At 44.5% G+C, this 17354-nt stretch overlaps 1 protein-coding gene across 1 annotated transcript in view; it reads right to left on the reverse strand.

Moving 5' to 3' along the window:
• The window catches only part of LOC119656982, a 260103-nt gene that overhangs the window by 156916 nt on the left and 85833 nt on the right, over nucleotides 1–17354 (reverse strand). The window contains exon 3 of the mRNA XM_038063716.1: nucleotides 4312–4546. Within this exon, the coding sequence (XP_037919644.1) occupies nucleotides 4312–4476 (165 nt within the window). The 5' untranslated portion in view covers nucleotides 4477–4546. The remainder of the gene's footprint in view (nucleotides 1–4311; nucleotides 4547–17354) is intronic.

Below are 17354 nucleotides of genomic sequence, written 5' to 3' on the forward strand. Positions count from 1 at the left end.
TCATTATGGGAAACTTGTTCCCAGTTTTTGAAAACAGATTTAGCCAATGCCACTGATACCCCAATTGCTGGCTCCGGTCCCGGCATAGGGGAGATTGACCCCTCTTTCGCTAAAGCGTCCGAGATTTCATTTCCCTCTATGCCACAGTGACCAGGTACCCAGAGTAGTTCCACCGTATTGAATCTAGACATAGAGTTCGAACGGTTTCTGCATTCCTGAACGATTTTCGAGGTGATCAAAGGACTGCTCAATGCCCTCAGTGCAGCTTGACTGTCACTGCAGATTGCGATGCGCCTGCCCTTCAACCGCCCGTCAATCACCCAGTTTGCCACCCTTAGGATCGCATAAACTTCGGCTTGAAAAACCGTTGCATATTGTCCCAAAGGAGAAGCCCACTCCTCGTTTTTATTCGAGAGGTAGACTCCGGCTCCAGAACCCTCTTCTGTTTTTGAGCCATCGGTGTAGAAGACTTCCGTATATCCCGCCACCCATTCCTCTGGGTGTTCCCAGTCCTCTCTACGCTTCAGGGTAACTACATATCTTCTACCAAACAGATGATGTACACGAGAATCGGAAGGCATTGTAAGAACTGGATTCAGTCCTCCCAGTAACTCTTCTAATGCTCTGTGCCCCCCACATCCGCTGTTTTCTCATAGATCTAATCGAATTAGCCTATGAGCTGCTCTCATTCCAATGCTTTGAATAAATATATCCAGGGGCTGCAAATTGAGTAGTGCATTCAGAGCTGCACCGGATGTCGTGCTCATGGCACCAGTGATACCCAGACAAACAGTTCTTTGCAGTGCGTCTAGTTTACGGTGAAAACCTTTTTGTCTCACCTTAACCCACCACACTACGGATGCATATACGAACATCGGCCTAATGATGGCAACGTATATCCACATTACCACATGAGGCCTGAGTCCCCATGTCGAGGCAAAGGTCCGTCTGCACAGGCCATAAGCTGTGAGAGCTCGTTTCATCTTTACCTCTACATGTTTGTTCCAAAGAAGTTTTTTATCTAGAGTGACCCCCAGATTTTTCACTTCTTCGGAGAGTTGAAGGGTAGAACCCCTCATCTCAGGGAGGGAAAGTCCATCCAGTTTTTTCCTTTTTGTGAATAAAACCATTGTGGTTTTATTTGGATTAACTGACAAATCATGTCTAAGGCACCAGCTGTCTATCAAATCAACGGCACGCTGTATATTCCTACACACCGTTCCCAGATCCCGATCAACAGCAAGTACAGCCACGTCATCAGCATAAGCTTGAGCGTGTATTGGCAAATTTTGCAGCTCGCATAGCAGTGAGTCGATCAGCATACTCCACAGAAGTGGCGAAAGCACACCTCCTTGGGGGCAGCCCTTCGTTGCCTCCGTAGTCAGGTAGCGATCGACCCCTACCTCAGTGCACAGGAATCTTTGCGTTAGCATAGCATGGATCCACTTAATTAAAGCATCATCAACACCATGCGCTCTGGCGGCATCGAAAAGGCCTTTCGAAAAGGCGCACAGTCAAAAGCCTCTTCAATGTCCACGAACACCCCCATCGCGTACTCACTATTCAAAGTTGCATCCTCTATCTTTGTGACCAAAGAATGAAGAGCAGACTCACAGGACTTTCCACGTTGGTAAGCATGTTGGTTTTCACTAAGTGGTTGTGACCTAAGTGCGTTTCCACGAATGTGACGCTCAACCAGTCTCTCCAAACCTTTCAGCAAGAATGAAGTCAAGCTGATCTGTCTGAAGTTCTTTGGATTAGAATAGTCATCTTTCCCAGGTTTCGGTATGAAAACTTCCTTAACCTGTTGCCAAGAAGAAGGCACGTAGCCCAGAGCAAGACATCCTCGAAAAATATTTCTTTGAGGTCGCTCCAAATGCTTCATACCCTCCTTTAGCATTGCCGGATAGATGCCATCCATGCCAGGTGCTTTGAAATGTTCAAAGGACAGTATGGCCACCACCTTTTCATGGGTAAGAACCGCTTTCGCAGTGTTCCAATTCCCCTTGCAACACTTGCGTGTTGAAGACCGAAGACCGTCAACTCTCCCCCTACCACTTCTCTCACCTGTTCTCCCGGGTGGTGTACTTCCAGGAGGGTCTGTACTGAGTCCAGTCTGGAGCTCGTGAAAGTACCGTCGGGTTTTCTAAGAGAATTCAACTTGGCCGACTCATCCCTTTTGAGGACTCTGCACAGCCTTGACGTCTCCCTTTCGCCTTCCAATTCGGCTGTCCTATTTCCCGAGGCCGAGAGTTATAAAACCGTTCCTTGGTGGAACTGCAAAAACTCAGGAAATCAACCGGGCGACTTCTGAATCGTGCTTGCAAAAGTAATAAGAACGAAGCGTGAATATAAGAGGCTCGTTAGGTGTTCGAAACGAGAGCGTACTGTGAGGAACTGGAAGACGAAAGAGAGACTTCAAGGCTGTGCAGAGTCCTTAAAAGGGATGAGTCGGCCAAGTTGGACTCACTTGGAAAACTCGACGGTACTTTCACGAGCTCCAGATTGGAATCAGTACAGACCCTCCTGGAAGTACACCACCCAGGAGAACTGGTAGGGGGAGAGTTGACGATTCTTGCAACCCCTTCAACAAGTAAGTACTGCAAAGGAACTGGGACACTGTGAAAGCGATTGTTACCTATGAAAAGATAAGAGCTGCAATACTGTCCTTTGAACATTTCAAAGCGCCCGCTATGGATGGCATCTATCCAACAATGTTAAAGGAGAGAACGGAGCATTTAGAGTAACTTCTAAGGAATATTTTTCGAGGAGGTGTTGCTTTAGGCTACGTGGCTTCCTCTTGGCAAAAAGTTAAGATAGTGTTCATACCGAAACCTGGGAAAGATGACTATCCTAATCCAAAGAACTTCGGATAGATCAGTTTGACTTCATTCTTGCTGAAAGGTTTAGAGAGACTGGTTGACCGTCACATTCGTGGAAACGCACTTAGGTCGCACCCACTTAATGAAAGACAACATGCTTACCAGCGTGAAAAATCCTGTGAGTCCATTGATATTGTGGCCCCAGATCCCTCTGTATCGATTAAATTTTTTTTGAAGTAGATGCACGAATACGTTCATAACGTTATCACATTGGCAGACCTCAGAAGAGCGGGGTAAAGCCGAACAGAAAACCCAGAAACATATCCCTCATTCTATATTATACATTAATTCATAAATCCGCTCTAAATGACTTAACTATATTTTTCCCAAGTTGATTAGTAAATTTACCTCTGCACACTTTCGAATCAACTAGCTTCCCATTTTCCAGCAATTATGCATATAATAACCCCCATTCTCTTCCATTCACAACACGACCTAAATTACAATGCGCTTTAGATACCCAATTAAGGTTACATGGATGATAGCTACTACATAGTAGCAATTGCTGCTTATCTCGAAGCATGTTCAGAAAGTTACGTCGCTAAAACTGAGTACAACCCCAGCCAACGATATGGTAATATGTATCTTTTCTCCAGCAAGTTCAGGTCAAAGCCCTAATCTCAATTTACAACTTATATTTATTCGATTTAAACGCCGTTTCCCACGAGTGCCGCCACTCGCGATCAAGTTGATTCATTCAAAACAGACGACTAGGAAGACGATCCAACTAATTAATTAATTATTTAATTAGAATGGTAATGAATTGCAACCTCATCTGCGCCAAGTGGAAGAAAGTATAAATAAAAAACAAAACTCCTGCGCAGATACTTTAAGAAAAAACAACAGAGCGTGGTTAGTAGACTTGGTACAAAAATAGCGTGGTTTGAATAATCTTCAAGATTTTCCCACCGACTAATATCTTGTCAGGTGTACAGGTACTTGCGTTTCCATACAAGCAATGTCAGCCCAAATACGATATCATCCACGCTCAGTAGTTCGCTTACGTCCCATAGAACGATGAGAACTAGTACGCCGGCAATTCAGATAAATTTTGCGCTCATTATATCATTGAGTATCTTAATTATTACATTAAATAGAACAAGAAGATAACTGAGTGGTTGAAGCGAAGTTACTGGCGGGGTTGGGAGGGTCGTTTATTTTTCAATGGCTATTTTCAGAGAAATGCATTTTAAATCAACGCCGAATTAATTTTTGCTTTCTCTTCGCAGTAAATACATAACACTAACGCAGAAAAAAAAGTTATGTTTTAGTTTTCAAAGGTTGTCAAAGCTTTCCATTATAGTTACATCACTTCTTGCGATAGTTTTAATGAGGACTTTTCAGTTCAAAGACTTGGTCGAGATACCACATAAACCCCTCGTATACATCATGATGAATTAGCACTAATTTATAATGACATGGAACTCACCTGCACGGCACAATTTAGGAAACAATTATTTTGTCCAGGTGCGTTGAGTAACCCCTTCGAAGACGGTTCAACAGGCGATAAAAATGCAGTTTTCAGTGTTCCCATTCTTTCGCCATAATCCAATAGATTGTTTCGTATCAGTGTTGATTCAATGTGTACCGACATTTCCGTGAATAATTGTCGGTTATTTGATTACACGCACGTTTTAATTGACGACATTACTTCAAAGATACAACTGAAAAGAGAAAGATATTAAATGGTAATTAGTTAAATATGACACGGTTTGTAGCTGATTTTACTGGAACTCAGTTAATGGAATCTGATATGCTTAAAATACGTTAAACCTAAGAAAAATACGAACAGTTTCATCATCGGTACCAACGAAACCCTCTCATCTTTTCAGTTTTTCGAAATCCTAAGAACCATCTAAATATTTACAATAATAATAAAGAAATATTCGAATATTCAAAAGCGATCATTAACGTTTTCTTATTGTTGCTTTTTCACTGCATGGCCATATACCTGACCGTGATGTGCATGAACGGATACATTTTCAGGATTTATCTCAGGCTAATGCCAAATGTAATGTATGCCAGTATTGTTGCGAAAACAGCTGACGATAAGAACTGAGGATATCAAGGAAAAATGGGAACCTTAAAGGCCGCACCTCCTAAAGTTCTCAAGTAGGAGAAACATCGATTTAATATGTAATCGGTCGTGAATCTTTCCGTTCGCAAAGAACTTACCGACCCTGGCTATCATAGACGCATACAAGCGCATGTCGACGGAACGCATCAAGGAAACTTCAATATTTTTGAGTGAATCTTCACGCCTGATTTCACCAATTTTTTAGAGTGTTGCAATAGCTTTACCCTCTAGGTCAACTTGGGCCACCTAGGATGGTCCTTTCGACTTCATACAATCGTCCTCGTCATTAAAATCTACTCAAATAAAATTAGAAATAACGCATTTTGGGGTTTTTAGAATTCCACGACGCAAGTACATTTTATTCGTTGAACTATAATCGCCAACGGTAAAACTTATCATCTAACATTACATAAAGTGTAATTGACTGGAAACTGATTGAGTGGGTAAGTAATTTGCTCGTGTTTCTGTGTCAATGGTCCCTAATAATATATGGTTTCCATTCACCCCTTCATGGAGTGTAGCACATCAACCGCTTCAACTCCTCCCGCGACTCCCGGAGAGGCCCGTACCCCTTCTCTACTATTCTGAGCCAAGTGCTCTTGGGGTAACTCACTCGTCGATCGTCTGGGAGAGTTGATTCCGCTGCAAGGCATAACTGACAAAGAAATTGTCACTCCTCCTTAATGTGGAACTATACATTGCCACTTCTGATCACATCGCCTACCAGTGACAGGTCTGTGTGTCGAACAAGTTCTTCGTTTCAAATAGAATCAGGCCAGCGTAGTCCAATGATACTTCACAAATATTTGGAGCGTCCGAGTAACAGGGGGTTCACATTCGACCGCAACTCCCATATGGCACAGAAACAGTGTCAACTTGATCTTGATGGTTGAATAACTTCACTTCCAAATTTTAGACAAAGCAACGAGAATGTGGCGCGGCAGGATCTGCAGCATTCGAAATTTATTTCGAATGTTGCGGATGCGGACGGGTAGATGGCGCGGAACTCTCCACTCACTCATTTTAGAACTCACCAAGGGAGTGGAGAGTTAGCGGTGAGAAAATGCCGTTGGTTGGGACAGTAAGGACCGCATGGAAATAAGCCGGTCTCTTCTGTCTCCAGCCGCGGCGGTGAACACACCTAGATAAAAATAAAACTGAACAAGGATATCAATTCCTGATTCATGGAGGGCCAGAAGTATTTTCCGGTGACTAACCGGTTTGTTGTCCTGATGCCGGGATGCGCCAAGTCGTGAACTGCGTGGAAAACTTCCTTGCGAAATGTGGCCGGAATGTATGGCCGAGGAAGTGTTCCACCCAGTTCACGACTTGGCGCATCCCGGCATCAGGACAACAAACCGAAGAACCGAAACCTCCGCACCCGTGTCGACGAGGTAGTTTCGCCTACTGAGGGGGTCGAAAATAGTTAGGCGACGTGGCGCTGCGCTCTGGGTGGCCGTCGCCAAGACCTCCCGCGGACCTAGTTTTTTGCGGTAGGCGCGAGATAGCTGCTTTAACAGCCAGCGTGGCCGAGATGGTGGCGACGTTGGACGCTTAGCGTTCGAGTGCCAGATCGCGAGCTCGCTCACGGTCTGCCCCACCAAAAGGGCGTTCGGGTAGCAGGTCGTCAAGACAGCCTGCGGACAAAGGTATTTGCTGGTACCATCGTAACTTCGGAGATAAAGCGACAAGTTGTACGCTACCTTGTAAATTCGCGCCTACCGCAAAAAACTAGATCCGCGGGGGGTCTTGGCGACGGCCACCCAGAGCGCAGCGCCACGTCGCCTAACTATTTTCGACCCCCTCAGCAGGCGCAACTACCTCGTCGACACGGGTGCGGAGGTTTCTGTTCTTCCCGTACCACAGCATCATAAACTTTACCCACAGCCCCTCAAACTGGCGGCAGCAAATGCCTCCCGCATCAATACATACGGGTACAGGCAAGTGGACGTGAGTCTTGGCTTGCGTAGGACGTTTTCGTGGCGTTTCATCCTAGCGGATGTCAGCTTCCCCATATTAGGCGCAGACTTCTTGTGTCACTATGGTTTGCTGGTGGACTTGCAAAATAAGTCCCTTATAGACCCCACGACCAACCTTAATTCGTCGGGCCAAATGATATCTCACGCTGACAATAACCTTTCCGTTCTTTTGGAAGACATCACCGACTCTCGTGTTCGGACACTCCTCCAAAAGTTCAGCCAGATTACTAATGAGTGTAGTCTCTCGAAACCCTCGGCCATACATTCCGACCACATTTCGCAAGGAAGTGTTCCACGCAGTTCACGACTTGGCGCATCCCGGCATCAGGACAACAAACCGGTTAGTCACCGGAAAATACTTCTGGCCCTCCATGAACCAGGAATTGATATCCTTGTTCAGTTTTATTTTTATCTAGATGTGTTCACCGCCGCGGCTGGAGACAGAAGAGACCGGCTTATTTCCATGCGGTCCTTACTGTCCCAACCAACGGCATTTTCTCACCGCTAACTCTCCACTCCCTTGGTGAGTTCTAAAATGAGTGAGTGGAGAGTTCCGCGCCATCTACCCGTCCGCATCCGCAACATTCGAAATAAATTTCGAATGCTGCAGATCTTGCCGCGCCACAAGAAACTTATCTAGCTCTGCTATCCGAGCCACATCCAGTTCGGTGTCATCGTCTGCAGAAACCGCGCTTCCTAGGTATACAGATTGATCGACACGTTCGATAGACTGTCCATTAATGAAGATAGGGGAAATACGATGATTTGTCAAACTGAGAACCTTGGTTTTGTTGTTTATCGTTAGTCATTTAGCCAAGGTCCATGACTCGACGAAAGAGCAAATAAATACCATCAGCGTAGTCAAGGTTTGAGCAAAAATATCCTTGACCATTGAACCATTGAAAAATGTCCTTGACCATTAAACTCCTCCATGTCTTTCCAACCATCACCCATAACAACAGAAATAATATCGATGACAGAATGGAATCCTAATGAACTCCGTTTTCGACCTCAAATTCCTCTGAGATTTTACCACGTTCCACGTGACATTTTCCGCCATCATACGCCGCTCTAATAATAGCTGTTAGTTTCTCCGGAATGTTCCTCCTGCCTAGAGCACTCCAGGTACACTTCCTCTTCATGCTATTGAAAGCTGCCCTAAAATCGATGAAGAGGTGAAGCGAAGGTCGAAACTCCGCGCACTGTTCCAAAACGATCCGTAGGATGTTGATGTGGTCAATGCAGGAGGATGCGGAGCGAAAGTCAACCTGTTCTTTGCCGGCCAAACTTTCGAAGTGTTCTTTAATGCGTTTCAGGATTATTTTAGATATTATCGTTGCAGAACACAGATACATCCCCTCTTGTCAAAGTCAAAACGGGTGCCCTTCATTCAAATCTTGGCAATCATCGCCTTCCATTCCCTGGGAAAGGTGCTGCAATCTCAAGATTTCCATAGGAATGCAGATACTGCAGGTGTAGTTATAAATAACGCTACGTCAAGCCCCTAAGTTCCTCACAGCACCATCGAAAGGTTTGTGATCACATGCAAGTTGTTTTGTGATGGGGCATGTACTTCTGAAATTATGGTTCTGCGGTATCTTCCGCTTTCCTGACCAGAGCAATAACAAATTTTTTGTCACGGTGCACACTACGTTGAACTTCCCGAGATTTCGTACCGAGCGCGCCCGCCAGCACCTTTTCGTTCATCGATCCGCTTCCACAATCCCGCTGTCATCCAGATCTTAAGACGCCCCTTCGGGACGTAGAGGATAAGCTGCGTTACACTCGAGAAAATAGCGTTTTTATGGTGGCTCAATGCTCATCGATATTCTTACGTAAGTTGCTCAGGAAATCTGCCATCCGATCAGTAAGATAGCTCTCCCATTGTCGACTGGCAGATGGATCATTCAAGCGGTCGATGATGAACTAAGGACATTGCATTGCCGCAAGAGGGAGAAGAGTACTCTCCAGAGTTCTACCATCTTACTTCGTTTAGGCCCAGAATGTCTATCCAATCTTTATATCGTTGAAATTAATGCTCAAGTTGGAAAAAGCGAGCATTCTGAGGACCCTCGCTACCGTTCTCAAGGAGACCAATCATAGTCCGTTTCCGATAGCCAAAGGTCGTGGCCGTTAGATCAGTCCCTATCTGAGGCGTTGTTCACGTTTCTAATAAATCCTGTGTCATGCTATCGCTTTTGTTAATTTTTTATGAAAGAATATTTGACTACACGACGATTCTATTTATTCGTAGCTCGATATTCATTTAGATATGGTACTTATCTCTTAGAGATAGCAATTTGACCTACTATAACTTTGTTAATAACAGTAGGATTCCCACCAAACTTTCCAGTATTATATTTCCTACCAAAACCTTGAGGATCAGTATTATTAATCTTATTTGAACAAATATCGTAACGGAGAGTATTTTGAGGGCCTAGATACCTTGTACAGGAATGATCATAATTTTTTTTTTAGATTTCCCCTCCTTGACGCGTTTCACACCTTGCATTCCTGAAGTCACTGAAGTGGATCTTTTAGAACCAATAACCGTATCTATTAGCTTCTTGCGTAATGATTCAATATATACAATGGCAGCGTTCACTGTTTCTTTTCTTGACTTGCAATAGCAGAGAAAAACTTCAGCACCCCAGCATTACCACCCGAATGTCGGGTAACAGTGTTCTCTTCATCTATTTCTGATCCTTCATTTCACCTTCAAACGCTCGATGACACTTCACTAAATTACGCCTTTTTGATATTTTTTGCCTTCGGAATCACTGTTGCTGAGCGGCCTGTTCTAATTGTGCTTCAGGTTAAGGCTACGCAACTCCGAAAGAAGTCATTACATGACGAACCCATCCCCCAAATGCCCACTGGAAACCAGTTTTGGACCGGTTTTCCAACTGGCGAAGACCTGTTTGCCTGCTAATCATGTTTTAGGAGCAAGCGGATCTTGCGAAAGATAATTTTGAAAAACAGCCGGGGAGACCGTATTCCCTGAACTGGACACAGCAAGTACCAGTGACAGTAGTTCTATCCCATAAACTTCGCAGAAACAAAGACCGATAAAAATCCCGGCGAAGATCCACTAGAGTCCTGCTCAAGTGTCAATACCAAAAGGTCATACATATTCTGACTGAGATTGTGACGAACGGGAAACAGGCGGAAGGCGAAACCTACCGCCTTCAAGCAAAGTCGATCCCAAAATGAGGTCAAAAACCAAAAAAAAAACAGCAGAGTATGTAAGGGATACCAAGCGATCTTTGCAAATAGTGGGGCTATACCCACCAACGAGGAGTACTCAAAAAATGAGAGAATTTAGTTTCGCGTCCGTTTTGGTTTAAATTTTACGCAATATCTATTCCAGGCTCCGCTGCGGACTAAAATATCAGCTAAAAACAAGTGAAATTTTGTGAATGACACATGGGGCTACAATGTCAAAAGAACACCCTCTCCCTTAATCCCGAACCTGGTTCACACCAAGGGATGTAGACGTAGAAGGTTCGCCCCTTCACGTTTAGTTTCGCTATTTCTTGAGGTTTTTGGAATATCCAGCTCAACCAACTCAGATACCCTTTTAGCTACAATCTCATATGTAAATGTCATCCAGGGGAAGACCTGATCACGAGGAGCGCGAACGGGATTATAGGACATTACGTGGGCAGAATAAAGGAGGCCATTCGTAGGAGCAAAAGGGTTTGCTTTAGGCGACTGTCTGTGGATGCCAACATAAAGCCCTGGGGCATGACCTACAGGCTGGTTATGAAGAAGTTGCAGGCGAAAGACTGCCTCAGGTGACCTGTCCACGGCTTCTCCAAAAAATTCTAATCACCATCAAGGTATCAAACGGAGGCAAAATTCGAGGTGGATGTAATACCTCGCGTTACCGAGGGGGAACTTAGGGAGGTCTGCGGAAGGACCAGCGATGGCAAGGCTCCGGGTTTGAATATCATCCCTAATAAAGCGCTGATGCTGGCTGTGGGCACCAGACCTGATTGGTTCATAAAAACCTTCGAGGCGTGCATGGCAGAAGACGTATTTCCTCCACAATGGAAAAGGCAAAACCTGGTGTTCTTGCCCAGACCCGGCAAGCCACCTAGGAACCCAGCATCCTATCCGCCTATCTGTTTGTTGGACATTATGAAGAAGATGTTCGAACGCATCATCTAAAATAGATTGCTCCCAATCGTGGAAGACGGAAATAGTCTTGCGGATGAACAATATGGGTTCCGGAAAGCTCGCTCTACTGTTGGCGCGGTGGGAGGAGTGGTGGACTTGGCTCGAGAGGCAATGCTTTCTGGGAAGTGCTGTGCCGTGGTGACGGTAGATGTAAGAAAATGCATTCAACTCCGCCAACTGGGACTGCATTAAGGAGTCATTGGCCAAAATTAACGCACCTAGTCACTTGGCTAAGCTAATCGAGAGTTACCTGTCGGACAGAGCTCTCTGATACGGGACGGACTACAAATCGAACAAATACATCATCACAGCGGGGGGACCACACCCTCTGCTCCGGAACGTGATGGATAATGGGGTGCTCTTGCTTCCCGTAGCAGAGGGGGCCACGTTGGTGGTTTCGCAGATAACCTGGCCATAGTGATCGTTGAAAAACTCCCGGAAGATGTGCAGGTTTAGACCACCGAAGGGAGGATTTGGACAACGTACAGAACTGGAGGAAGATAAATTCTACCTATTATCTAATTGCGCTGAGAGCATGCAGCGCATTTCGAACTAATTCGGATGATGTGGTGTTCGTAACTGCAGGAATGGTCCCTATTGACCAATTAGCGAGAGAGATGCAATGCCTGCATGGACGGAGGCAGGTGGATCCATCACGAACGGAAGCAGATCACCGGCGAACGGCGAGAGAGAAGTCACATTAACTCTGACAACGACGGTGGGACGAATCGTCGAAGGGTCGGTGGACATACAAGCTTATTCCTGATATTAGGGAATGGCTTGATCGACGACATTGGCAGGTGAACTATTACCTCATGAAGTTTCTTACTAGACACGATGGTTGCTACCGAACGTATCTACATGGTATCGGTGTGGATGATTCCCCGAACTGTTGTAGATATCGTCCAGAGGATCCGGAGCATGTGCTATTTGAGTGCCATAGATTCTGGGAGAAGAGAAGAAGCCTGAACGAGGCCCTGGGAGTCGGCGTGAGCCCTCAAAAATTAATTTGTGAAATGCTCAGGTTGGAGGCAAACTGGACTTCGGTCATCCACAGAATTGTGCGTATACAAACCGAACTCCCGAAAGAAGCACGAGTAAGAAGAGTGCAAAGAAGTGGAGAGGCTATACCCTAAAAGCAGAATGGAGCTGCTGAAGGGAGCAAAGAAGCGGAAGAGTTGGCAACATGAAGGCCTACGGAAGGCAAGCCAGCCCGCGAAGTAATGCCTAAATGGTCACGTGGACCAAAGGCAGGAGAGAGTGGGGGTTCTGTTTTAGTGGGTCCGAATCCAACTTTGACGTTCACACGGGAGAGTTGGAATGGATGTATCTTTCTAAGATTTTTTAACACCCCCGTGTATTAAAGCAAAAAAAAATATGTAAGTCATTACATGTGAAGCTGCGACATATCAAGCCTACAGAAAATTTTTCCAATGCGCAGATGTTAGATACATGTTACATAACATCGAAATAACGAAAACAAAAAGTGAGCAACGGAACACATATTGATGTTATATCGTTTAATCTCGTAACCAAATGCTTAACTGTGATATGTGTATGTAGGTTTAATGACAATGTTACACTAATTAGACGACATAGTTTTGGACAAATTGTGGGCGTAGTTTTGTAGTTTTCCGGCAGTTTTCTTGTTTCTGTAATTACAGTAGTTTCTAGAGACCCCAATTCAAATAAGCCATAGACATACAAATCACAACTTTAATTAGAAACAAGTCATTTCCTAAATTTTATAGAAAATATTATTCACCATTAAACAACGACTCCACATGAGAATTCCATTTATGGTGAATTCTGTGATTTTAATCGCTTCCAGTGAGTATGCGCGCCATAAAAACTTTAGTTAACTTTTGACACATGCACTTTTGTACTTTTATTATTCATGAATACATTGTTAAGCAAGCAAAACATATTTCATAGTTATTGAGCCGCAAATAATAATCAAATTGCCAACCAAGCATAAGATACACAACCAGATACATATGAACAGTTTTCCTGTGCAAAAACCAATCTACCCAACTCTGCATACCATCACGCCATAATCGTATTTTTAAAAACAATTTTATTTCATGTTTATGGTGACGCCAACAGAATATCTGTTTCTTGAAGCCGCAACGTATAAAATCGTCAAAATGTTTACATTTGGCTTTTTGCAAAAACACTTTTAGCACACAAGCTTGGGTCGGACCATGGTCATTTGTCTCATATCACATATGAAAAGACCACGATAGTGAGGGCGGCGACGTGTAATCACAACACTTTATGTCGTCGTTTCGTGGAAATTATTATTTTCCAATATGTTGCAATCAACACTATTGATTTCATTTGGAACACATTTCAAAAGGGCAAATGTGTAAAATAGTGTGTGGGAGACTTGGAGACTTGGCAGAGAAAGGGGCTTCCAAGTGGGCCTTAATTCAGAGGGCGTGATCACTGGAAACTCAATATTTCTTTTTTATATAATTAATCTATTCCCTCGTTTTGATATAAGCTTATCTGATTTTCATTTGCAAAAATTTAGATAAAATTTGAAGATAAAGATACATTTTCAAAGATATATGTATCTGTATCTATTATATTTTTCAAATAAATGAGACTAGATAGAGTGTGGGTGTCGCATTTAATTTAAAATGATAGAATATTTCCAAATGTCAAAGCAACTTGAAAAAGAGGCAAATTCGTGAATGAATTTCAAATGGAATTTGAATGAATCATTATAATTATTACTATAATTAATTAAAAAATGCTAATGAATCCCATGTGGTGCACATGTCAACCACGCCTTCGCGTCATTGACTTCTTCCCAGATTTCCCAAGAAACAAAATATTTATGAAAGAAGTTTAAGAGTCAAAACCTTTAAAAATTGCTAACAATGGATGCATACTAGATCAAAGGGACAGCTTCTAAGATACCCCCGGAAACAAATGAGCAACTGAATACTAATGACAAATCGGGATCTAAGTCAAGCATTTTGTGCTACTTTATAAAACACAAAACAACTGATGGCAGGAATAGCAAAATTGCGTATAACTAAGTACAATTTCTAAGGCCAAGGCAATATAGATCAATTCAAAGCAGACGACCTATAAAATAAAAAAAGATAACTCCCTTCTTGACGAGTTTCACACCTCGCCTTCCTAAATTCTATCTATTAGCTTCTTGCGTAATGTACCAGTATATGCAATAGCAGCATTCCCCGTTCCTTTCCTTGGCTTGGCAATATCAGAGAAAAACTTCAGCACCCCAACATTAGCGCCCAAATGTCGGGTAACAGGGTCCTCTTGATATATTTCTGATCCTTCAATCAACTTTCACACCCTCAATGACACTTCACTCAATTTCGCCTTTTTATATTTTATATTCGGAATCATTGTCGCTGGGCGGCCTGATCTGATTATGCTCAAGGTTAAGGTTGCATAACTCGGAAACAAGTCCTCAGATGACCACCGCTCCACCTCCGCAGTGGCGACTGAAAACTATCTTCGAACGGCCAAGAGTATGTAGAGACGAATTAGGGATAGGCTTTTCCAACTGGCGAAGACCTGTTTCCCTGTTGACCATGATTTAAGAGCAAGCAGATCTGGGGGAGGATAGTCTGGAGAAATAGACCGGAGACCGTAAACTAAATAAAATACGGTGGAAACCACCATCGACGAACTGGACATACTAGCTATAGTACTATACCCCAAAGCCCTCGATATCGGGGTTCCCCAAGAACAAAGGTCGATAAGAATCCCGGCTACCGGATGTTAGCAAAAAAGCTGAGGTAAACTAGTGTCCTCAAGTGCCAATACCAGAAGGTCATATATATTCTGACCAAGATTGTGACGAATACGGGGCCGTTGTTGTCGACGAGCGAGAGGAAAAGAACCTCACTAAATACCATGGGATTGTAAAGGAATATAATAATAAACGCCTACCGCCTTTAACCGAAATCGGTCCCAAAATGAGCTTGAAAAACAAAGCAGAAGAGGCAAAACAGGCAGAAGGATTCGAACACCAAGCGACCTCTGCAAACAGTGAAACAGCAGCGACAGGTAAACGAGGTACGTACTGCAAAACCCTTCAGCGAAGTGGCCGGGACTTACGTGATGTGACGTTCTTCACGGGCAACCACCTCTCTTAAATTTTCGGCATTGTGGCTGTAAATAGCGTTTCTTAGCAAGGAGGGCAACCGGGATAAATTGCGATCATCATCAGGATCGGTTCAGAGACAGGGCGATGCACCTCCTTGTCAAGGGGCTGATGACTCCGCGCCATAGAGCAGGACCGACTGCGTTTCTCCCATAAGAAAGCGTCTCTTATTAGATATAGGGCTCTAACATTCGTCATTAGCCGACTCAACCCGAGAATCCACTGTAGCCCTGCCCACCGCTGCTTTGATTTGCTCGAAGAAGCTCATTTTCGAGTCGAGTATTAAACTAAGAAATTTAATTGCCGGTTTTGACTTTATATGCAACTCGCGCCAATTGATATAGGATGCAAGGTCAGGATTTTCTTCAAGATGACTACTTCGGTTTTTTCCATCGCAAGGCTGAAAACATGAGCAGTCATCCATCCGCTTACCTCTTGCATCAATATATCAAGCCTGCTTTGCATCTGTTCAACCGTGCGTCCGGCAACAAGTCCCACTACGTCGTCTGCATAACCGACCAGGAGGCGTTCCAGAAGGCTAGCCCAAAGATGGATCCCTGTGCTACTCGCGACATGATCTCCATCCTCCTCTGGCTCGGTCGGTAGTTAGTATGCAGGGCATCCGCAGAGCCGCGATCTGTCGGGTCACAAGTTTATGTTATAGCAAAGCCTCTGACACAATTCAAAGCCCTAAGAATACGAAGTCGAATGTCATCCCGAACCGAAATGTCAGCAGAGATGCCATGAAGGCGGGTGCCCCACTAGATCAGCCTTTACCTCCGCATTGAACCACGCTAATAGCTAGTGACCGATTGCATTCTGGGGCACGTTAATTTGTAGGATGTGGATCATGTTAGCCGCGCCCTAGCCTTTTCTTAGTTGCAGTCTAAAGATTAGACACCGTCCTGAACCCGCAGTGACTGCGACATTCTCACCACAGGCACCTGCAGAGAAAGCAACTTTCACTTTCACTGCAGTTCTTGCCTAGTCCTTCTGTCGGACCTCTTGCATGTTGCTGGCGTGTCCCATAGTCCAGGCACCTGCAGCACTTGATGGAGATTATCCGCATTCGTACCCTGCATACTACCCATCCAATTTTGATTTTCCCCCTGCTAAGGAGTTTCCTCGCATATTGTTTGGAGACTTCCTCCACAGTGAATTTTTGGGTTCGAGCATTTACAGGGGTGATGCCTATTCGAGCATTGGTTATCTCAGGACATTCACGCTTTATGGCCTTCTCAATTTCGACTTTTTCAGTGAGGCATTCAAGATCTCGAATTTCTAAAGAACATATAGGCTCCAGATTAGAAACGAGAGCTTTCTTCACCAGTAATTCCTTGACCGCTGCACAGAACGTACTCTTGCTAGTCGTCTTCGGGCTTAGTTCGGTGAGGACTGCTCTACCCTTCCTTTTCCGTATGGAAGACATTTCTACTCCGTTGTCCTGCCGTTTCATCCTATAGCAGATTTCACTAAGAAATTTGGCCTTGCCTTCCGTCGGCTTAATCAGCGGAGCCGACGGGCTACGTTTCCTCGTGTTTTCTGGAAGTGACTTTTGGTTTGTAGTCTCCTTGTCTTTGGACAGACGGGTCTGTGATAGCGTAGCCAGTTGTCTCCTTTTATCCTTCTTTGCCTTCTTTTTTGGGCCCTGGAAACTATTTGGATATAGACTCCTTCAGACACGTCCTCGTCTTTCCGCTTTCTCCCCAGTTCGCTTTGCAGTGGGCTATCTGCGATCCGTTTGGCGCATGCAGTGTTCTCAGCGGGAAATGCAGCTGTTTCTATTTGCCACGCGCCTACCGCTGCTTTTCACGTTCGCCTGTAAAGCGAGATGTGGTCCAATAGTTCCTTTGGTTCTATCAGCCCATTTTTGACGGCCTTTGCTGACGTTCTTCTGGAGGAACGTTACCGACCGTATACGTTTCAACACGGCTACACATTTCCTGATGAATCCTTCCTCTTCAACTCTAGCTAAGACGATCGACTGCACTTTCGCTCGATTCCTGTTCGAATCCACCTGCTCAGGACTAGCGATTCTGACTGGGCTTTTTTCCGGAGCAGAAACACTACAAAGTATTGGAGCT

The sequence above is a fragment of the Hermetia illucens genome, chromosome 5, assembly GCF_905115235.1.
Source record: "Hermetia illucens chromosome 5, iHerIll2.2.curated.20191125, whole genome shotgun sequence".
In the NCBI taxonomy this organism is placed as follows: Eukaryota; Metazoa; Arthropoda; class Insecta; order Diptera; family Stratiomyidae; genus Hermetia; species Hermetia illucens.